At 45.4% G+C, this 8,991-nt stretch overlaps 1 protein-coding gene across 3 annotated transcripts in view; it reads left to right on the top strand.

Moving 5' to 3' along the window:
- The first annotated feature begins 1,987 nt into the window (after positions 1–1,987).
- CUL4B (cullin 4B) overlaps positions 1,988–8,991 on the top strand; it is a 38,235-nt gene continuing 31,231 nt past the window's right edge. The window contains exons 1-2 of one of the 3 annotated variants that reach the window (XM_045029130.1): positions 1,988–2,111; positions 7,136–7,639. In XM_045029130.1, coding sequence (XP_044885065.1) covers positions 2,093–2,111; positions 7,136–7,639 — 523 coding nt within the window. In that variant the 5' untranslated portion in view covers positions 1,988–2,092. Of the gene's footprint in view, positions 2,112–6,087; positions 6,239–7,135; positions 7,640–8,991 lie in introns of those variants that run through there. The other 2 variants (XM_045029132.1, XM_045029131.1) reach the window with 2 other exon arrangements.

The raw sequence follows: 8,991 nt of genomic DNA, 5'->3' as shown, positions 1-8,991 counted from the left end.
CATTCACTACAAGCTGTATGGCTAACAGGAATAAAAGCAACAAAGTTATTTTTGTCCCTGAAGTCAACAGGACACAACCCTGAGCCCACACAGACAGTTTCTGACTCAAGAGAGGTTCTGTTTTTACATAGGTTTCAGAGTGTTAGCTGTGTTAGTCTGTATCAGCAAAAACAACAAGGAGTGCTTGTGGCACCTTATAGACTAACAAATTTATTTGGGCATAAGCTTTCGTGGGCAAATTTATTATGCTCAAATAAATTTGTTAGTCTATAAGTACTCTTCGTTATTTGTACATAGTCATTTTTCAGAGTAATATTGTGCCTTAAAATAGTATATAGTGATTATTTTTCAAATAAGACTCTCTGCCGTGCCAGTATGTTATATAATACACACACACCACTTGAAAAAATTAAGGCTGTTTACTTTAGAGAGGAGACAAAATAGAGGGGATAGGGTAAAAGTATACTAAATAATTACTAATCTAGAGATGGCAGGGTGAATAGAAGAGCTTGATCTTTCTCATAATAAAAGACCAGAGACATTCCTTGAACTCCAGAGTCAGCACTTAAAACCGATTAAAAAAAATTACACATACAATTATCCATGGAACTCATTGCCCAATATGTCATTGAAACCAAAAGGATAGACATTTATATAGATATAATGAGAACACCCAGAGATAAAATAGAACAGATTTTTAAAAACCCTAAAGTTTGGAAAAGATATAAATCATCATGCTTCAGGGCATAAGCCAACCTCTACATGAGAGGTACTAGGAGGAAACTTCCTCTGTGAGCAGGTTATTCCATAATTCTTCTAAAATATTTCTTACACCTTCCTCTGAAGCATTTGGTAATGGCCACTATCAAAAACTGGATACTGGATTACAAGAACCATGGGTCTGATCAAGTATGGCAATTCTTATGTTCCGCTCATACTAGGGCTGAGATTTTGCTGTAAACTACATTGGACAAACTGAGATCTGAAGCTCTCATATAGGAAGTCTTCTATTTTACATTTTTAAGTAATTTCTTAAAATTAGCAGATAGTTTAAATATATGTTAAATTGATCACAAACCTATTGCACTGTAATGGGTCCCCACTGATTATTTTTCCTTGTTATCTGGTCTCCTCCTGTGAAATCTGTTCTTTTGTGTGCTTTTACCCTATACTATGCAGATTTCACAGAGGAAACCAGCGTTTCTCAAATTTAGGGTCCTGACCCAAAAGGGATTTATTGGGAAGGTCACAAGGTTATTTTTGGGGAGGTCATTCAGAGCTAAGTGGCCAGAGAGCAGCGCCTGTTGTTCTGGTGCCCTGCTCTGAAGGCGGTGCCCCGCCAGCAGCAGCGCAGAAGTAAGGGTGGCAATACCATACCATGACATCCTTACTTCTGCACTGCTGCTGGTGGTGGCTCTGCCGTCAGAGCTGGGCTCCCAGCCAGCAGCCGCCGCTCTCCAGCTCTGATGGCTGCTGCCACCAGCAGCAGAACAGAAGGGTAGCAGTACACAACCCCACCACAACTCCTTTGTGGGTCAGGGCCCCTACAATTACAACACTGTGAAATTTCAGATTTAAATAGCCAAAATCATGAAATTTACTATTTTTAAAATCCTATGACTGTGAAATTGATCAAAATGGACCGTGAATTTGGTAGGGCCCTAGCTATTTGCACAATAGAGTTTTTATTATGCTTTCAGAAGCATTGCTTGTTTGTTACTTGCAGCCTTAACACTGCTTTTCTGGGTGTTGTTCCGCTTTTTCAAAAAATAGTCCTTCAAAATGAAGCCAGAAGTAATTATTAACATTATTCAACACAGAATATTTTTAAACAAACAAAAAAAAATCTTAAAATTAACCAGACCAAAAGCTATCCTTCCCCGGCCTCTGAATCCCAAACAAGGCCCTATCTTTTGCAGGGTGGAAAAAGATCCGACTCTTGAAGACTGAACACTGGGGCTGGTCAGGGAGTCTGTCATTGGAGGAGATCCTGGTGCCACAGGTGAGGACAGGGAAAGAGCCACCCTTGAAGGTGGAAGGGGAGCGGAACAACAGTGGCTTCCCATGAAGATCCCAGCTGCCGGAAGGGGGAATGGGTTCTGGTGAAGACAGTTATGTTTTATATCGTTGATTAGGACCAAATTATATTTTGTCTGGTGATGGTTGTGATAATGGATGTACAATCACACCATGGTGATTAGCACAGTAAAAAACATAGCTTAGATAGTTAAAATAGATTAGAGAAAGTATCCATCAGTCTTCTTCTAGTCTGACTAGACATAAATGCTTTGGTTCTTTATATAACTAATAGAAAAGGAAAATGTACATACAGGCTCCAATCCTGCTCCTGTTGAAGCCAATGGCAGTTTTGCCATATACTTCAGTGAGAACAGGATCGAACCCATAGTGTATGCAAACTGCGAGGTTCTTTTCCCAGGCAAAGTGAACTGGCCAACCTTGATACTGTACATTTAACTAGGACCTAATACTTAATGAAAGTATAGCTGTGGTACACAGGGTAAAATGATGCCTGCATAAATGCAACATTTATTCAAACAGTAAAATAAATATATGCAAGGGAAATGTTAAATATACAATATACAAAGATGAAATAACTCCAATATTATATAAATACTCAAGTGTATAAGTAATTTAAAAAGCAATTATCTTGCATTTCATTTAAAAAAATAATCAGGGACCTCATTTTATCTTTTACACAAATAGTCTTGTTATTCTCTTACTGGAGTATGAACAAGAGGGAAAATTTGTCACAATGACAAACTATTTCAAAAGGATTTTCTTGAGCTCTTTGGAAGACATTTATTTTCTGTAAAACAGCTACACCTTAGTAATCATAGCCTGGCTAGATAAAGTAACCCTTTTTAGAGGACTACTGTTAAGAAACAACTATATTCACACAATATATAGATAGTATTAAGAACATAAGGCCAAATGTTGCCTTGAGTAACACTTGAGTAAACCTGGAGTATCTTCAGTGTAGCCAAATAAATCAGTGGTTTTACCCCATTATAACTGAGGGCATAATTTGGCCCCAGGGTTCACATAGAGGTTTTTTCCAATGGGAAGTTAACATCTCCCTTCTTTTGATACGATGAACTCTTTCAGTCTCACTGGGTCCCAAGGCAGGACATCACTATCTATTTTCCAATTCCCCCACGTTCTCTTCCACACATATGACTGTCTTTGGAGGCACATCTACAAACAAAGACTTCAAGGCTACTTTAATTTTTGCATTATCTGAATTTGTTTGCACAGAGCAGCGTTTTCCAAACTTGTTCCGCCGCTTGTGCAGGGAAAGCCCCTAGCGGGCCGGGCCATTATGTTTACCAGACGCGTCCACAGGTTCAGCAGATCGCAGCTCCCAGTGGCTGCGGTTCACTGCTCCAGGCCAATGGGAGCTGCTGGAAGCAGTGGCTCGGCCCAGCAGTTCCCATTGGCCTGGAGCAGCAAACCGCAGCCAGTGGGAGCCGCAATCGGCAGAACCTGCAGATGGGGCAGGTAAACAAACCGGCCCGGCCCACCAGGGGCTTTCCCTGCACAAGCGACATCTCAAGTTTGGGAAACACTGGCCTAGAGTGTCTTTAAATAAACCTCAAAGCATTTAAACTGAAGTTTTGTAATACAACTGTCCATCATTCTTAATTTCACCAAGATTTACGCAGAAGCCTGTTTCTTAGGTTGCATAACACCTTTATTAGTAGCAGCATTTCTATGCAGAGGACCTCATGCAAGTGGCTTTGCACTCTCAACTTCCAGTGAAATCACCTTTCAGGATCAGGTTCTAAATATACAGCATTTAAAATTCTTGAATAATTTAAGGAGCGGTGAGCAAGTGGACAGTGAAAAGCAAACTGATAAAGACTAGCTAAACTAACTAGGCTAAAAAATAAGTGATAATAAAAGCAACACTGTTATATGTTATCTTTATTACACTATTAGTAACCAATCAATTACACACTTATTCTATTATGCATCCACTCAAAAGCAAGTTCAAAATACCTTGCATCTGGAGAAAACATTCCTGACTTATTCTTCCATCCATCAGTGCAATTAGGTTTTAGAACTCAGGAGTTCTTTTTCTACTATTCAGACAAAAAAAAATTTGCAGCATATCTCAGAAAAATTACTTCCATGTGTCCAGGAACCATACTTTCTGTCAAGAAAGGTTAGCATATCATTTTCTATCATAATATAGCTGCCAGCAGTCTCTCTTTGAGGACCTCTTCTGCCCAAAAAATGCAGGTGCGTGAGCTCTTGTGAGTAGTCCTTTGACACTGTCTGCGGCAGCAGGATCCGATAGCACCCACAGCTTGTTTTGTTACTTCCACAGATATATCTCAGTCCTCAGTGACTCACAACAGTACACTTGGTGGATTTTTTTGTATTTTTTCGGATGATGAAAACACACCAGTAGCACAAAAGGCTGTTAAGAAAGCAATTTAATTACGTCCATCTAAACCAGTGGTTCTCAAAGCAGGTCCACCGCTTGTACAGGGAAAGCACTGGTGGGCCGGGCTGGTTTGTTTACCTGCCGCGTCCGCAGGTTCAGCCGACCATAGCCCCCATTGGCCTGGAGCAGCGAACTGCGGCCAGTGGGAGCCACGATCGGCCGAACCTGCGGACGCGGCAGGTAAACAAACGAGCCTAGCCCACTAGGGGCTTTCCCTGAACAAGCGGCAGACCGGCTTTGAGAACTGCTGCTCTAAACTATAAAAAAGCCAAACTTATTTTGATTAAAATTTGCTAAATTTTGGCCTAATACAAATTTTCACAAGATTTATAATTTTCTAAAAAATAACCCACCTGATTTTTGCAGAATTAGCTGTGGGGGGAAAACGTCCTTTTCCACTATAAGCCAACCACTGACTAAAGTCTGAAATTTGAGAGCAAGCTCAAAGATACCATCATTTAAATAAGTCTAGCCCAACTTTCTAATTCAATTCTTGTTTGCATATTACTGTTTGCCATTGTGTAAGTGAGTGGTAACTAGTGGTTAAAGAACAAAACCAGGATTCCCGAAATCTGGAATCTTTCTAGCTCTACCACAGCTTTGGGCAAGTCACTGCACTTCAGCTGTTTCAGTCCGTTTGTCAAATACGTACCTACTTCTCCAAGGGCTGGTGACGCCTAGTTAATATTGGGAAAGCATCCTCAGATGGAAGGCACTAGAAAAGTGCAAGTGTTCCAGAATACTTCCCCAGCTGTAAAGTAGGTCGCTTATACTGTGCCCGCATAGGCACAGGTCCGGGGTGCCAATGCAGCTACATTATCTTGACTGTGAGTTTTTGTAGTACACACACTGAATGGGGGAGCAGCCAAGCATACCTGGGTATCTGCCCCTGCAACCAGTCAAGGTCCGGGCTATTCCTCTCCTCACCCCATTTCTGTGAAACCCCAAGCGGGGAAGGTAGGAAGACAACACAAGCCGCAGCCCGAGGGGCTCAAAGCAGCTGAAGCTGCGTGAGCGGGTGAGGTTCTGGGCCTGTACTGTGCAGGACAGAGGTCAGACTAGATGGTCCCGTCTAGCCGTACAGTCTGCGGTCTGGGAGCGCAGGAGAACACGCCAGACAGACAGACAGACACGTCTGCTGGACAGGCTTAGAGCCAGGGCACAGCCCTCCGGCGACCGAGAGGGGAGTTCACCCAGCCGCCCCCGGACCACCGAGGGAGGCAGGGCCGTGAGAGGACAGGCATCGCCCCGCGCACACCGCCCGGGCGAGGCAGGCCCGGAGCAGCACGGCCCCAGGGCGGGAGCGGGCAGCCCGCGAGCTAGGTGGGCGGGGAGCCGTCCCCTCCCCCCGGGCCGGCTCGGCCAGCGCCTGTGGGGCGGGAGCAGTCCCAGGGAGCAGCGCCAGGGGGCACCCCCGCCGGCTGAGCGAGCGTGGGAGAAGCCGGGCCCAAGCCGCCCCATCCCCGAGCCGGACAGCGGGAGTGGCCCGGGCACCACGAGGGGCTGCACGTACTTCTCTCGACAGGGCAGAGGTACGGGAGCCGACAAGGATCAAACCAACTCCCTCCAAGGGCTGGGGTGGGCGGGCGTAACCCAGGCACGGGACCCTACAGGGAACCAGCCCAACCCCTCCCTCTGCTCCCGCCACGCGGGGTCGGGCTGTAGCCACGCCTCCTGCCGTACGACGTACCCCACGCTCCAGAGCGCGAGGGGATAACGAACCGTCCCGTCCCCCGGCGCGAGCTGCCGGCACCATGATCACTTCCGGTAGGTCAGAGGGTAGCGGAAGGGGTGGTAGAAGGTGGCAAATTAAGCCAGACGGCGAGTGGGGAGAAGGCCCCGCAGGGAGGCTATTCCCCCGCCACGTACTTCGGTCTGTCGGTGGCGAGAGACACTCTCCCCCTCCGGCCTCCACCGCTCTGGGGCCCTCGGTAGAATTTCCGGGCGGCTGCCTCCCAGAATGCCTGGCGGCCGGATGTGCCGCCATCTTTAGGCTCCCTCTCTCCCTTGTATTGACAATAACAAGCCCCGATCCGTCCCGTCCCCCCTCCCGGGAGAGAGAGAAGGAGGCAGAGAGGGGGGAGGAGGGAGAGCGGGGGAGCTAAAGCGAGAGGAGCGGAAAAGGCGAGAGGGGCGGGGGCTGAGGTAGAAGAAGAGGAAGGAAGGAAACGGGCAAGGGAGGAGGTGGAGAAAGGGATCTATAGACAAGAGGGATCGTGAGAGACTCACTCACCAACCCACCCCCTTTTATTTCCTCTTGAAGAAAGAGGGTAGGAGCAAAAGAAGGAGAGAGTGAGGAATTGAGAGACCCCAGTGGGAGCAGAAAAGGTAGAATATAGGTGTAGAGAGGCGGACTGGGAGAGGCTCGGGTGGAGAGAAGAAGGAAGAGGGACGCTGCTGAGGCGTAGAAGCAAGAGAGGCATGAGAAACTACTGAGAAGAAACAAAGGAGCAGTGAAGAGAGGAAATAAGTGATTCTACCGAGAGAAGAAAGTGAAGGAGGGGGGGACTGAAAGACTCTGCTGGCAAAAAGGAGGAGTTGAGAGACTCCTCTGAGAGAAGAAGACAAACCAGAGACTGACTCTAACTCTCTCTTTGTGTGTCACACCAAAAGAATTTGATGCCCCTCAGTCTGTTCACCTCTGTGTGTTCATGTTTCCCACAGGTTTCTCTTCCCCCAACCCCCCAGCAGCAGCTCAGGAGGTCAGACCTGCCACTGATGGTAATAGCAGCAGCAGCTCCTCCTCCTGCAAGAAGAGAAAGTTAAACAACAGCAGCAACAACTCTGAAAGAGAAGAGTTTGATTCCATTTCCTCCTGTTCCTCTTCTCCTTCCAAAAACAACTCATCATCTTCCTCCATCATCACCACCTCCTCGGGGGGGCCCTCATCCAACCATCACCTGCAGAAGAAGCTGCGCTTTGAGGACTCCTTGGATTTTATTGGACTTGATGTGAAGATGGCTGAAGAGTCTTCCTCATCCTCTTCTCCTGCTGCCTCTTCTCAGCAGCAGCACCAGCAACAGCTCAAAAATAAAAGCCTTTTAATTTCATCAGTGGCTGTGGGGCACCATGCAAATGGCTTGACCAAAGCTGCCTCCTCCACGGTCTCCAGTTTCGCCAACAGTAAACCTGGCTCTGCCAAGAAGTTAGTGATCAAGAACTTTAAAGGTAATAACAAGCCATAATTTGTCCTCCCTTTTGATGAGTTGATGCTCAACTCATGTGGTATTTCAACATGACAAGCTATCCAGTTGGCTTGTAAATAGGCTTTATTGGAAATACTCTTCTGTGGTGAACGCCTGAATCTGTATGTAAAAAGGAAAAATAATCTCTTATGGTGTAGACTTGCCAAATCTAATACACACTTGGAGGCAAACTCCATCATTTGGGATTACTTTTAAGGCAGCTTTCATTGTGTCTCTTGAGAGGAACAATTTGAGACCTCTTACTCCTGATTTTTGCTTTTAAATCAACCTTATTCAGAATGATACCATTTGATATCCCTCATGTAGTAATTCCAACTCAAGAAACAACAAATCGTTTAGTCCAGGGTGTTTGACAGGTCTCTGCAGAAGATAGATAATTGTCCATCTCATTTTGTCCATCACAGTATGGTCTCTGCCTATTTTTTTCATTTTTAAATAACTTACATTTGTAGGTGAGTACTAAGCTTTTATGATTGAGCTGCTCTTCCCTTTCCTGGGTCTCTAAATAGATTGGAATACTTTTTTTTGTCTTTTCTTCTCCTTGTTGCTCCACTTCTCCATCCTCTCACCAGAAGAATGTGTGCTGCTCTTGTTGCTTGAGTTTTGGAGTGCTATGTGAGGCCAGGCAGAGCTGATTGCTGCAGAAGCAGAGGAGCAAAGCTTGGGCTGATGTGATGCTGCCTGAGAGCTATTTCAGCAAGTAGCTGCATTATGGGCCATTATAGGAGCAGGCAGGGAATGTGCATAGCTTTCAAGGAGCTGCCTGTCAGTGTACCTGAAAACCATGGGCAAAATCCAAGGTTCATGCAGCTTTTCTTGTTTCTGCCCTCTGCACCACCTCATGCTAGTCTCACAACTTAATTCCCTACCCCTATTTTCCTCCCTCACATTGAACAATCGGTGGTTTATGTAACATTTGCATCCCAAAGGATACTGAGGTGCTTCTTCATATGCTTTAAAGATATACAAGAGGAGAGGGGCTTTTTATCTTATTCAGGACAGTAAGTTTGTAGTGCATCTATATCTAGTGCTAATTTATGGTGCTCAAATTAGATTATAACTCTGCTCTGTGGTATTCATGATAGCACTTTATGAAAAGTTCTTCCACCCTACTCCGGAATGCACTATCCTCATTTAGTTTGACTGAGTTCCGGAATTTTAGGATGGTGATGCATGATAGTGAAGTCTAGTCTTTGTTTATGGCTTCTCTTACAGGTCATAGGTGAACGGAATATGGGCAGTAGCCTTTCACAACTTATTTAATGTTTGTTAATGTTGTAGATTACACATTCCTGTGACTACTTGTTGCATATT

Source organism: Mauremys mutica, chromosome 9, assembly GCF_020497125.1.
Source record: "Mauremys mutica isolate MM-2020 ecotype Southern chromosome 9, ASM2049712v1, whole genome shotgun sequence".
Classification (NCBI taxonomy): Eukaryota; Metazoa; Chordata; order Testudines; family Geoemydidae; genus Mauremys; species Mauremys mutica.
This window is presented reverse-complemented; position numbering and strand designations above follow the sequence as displayed.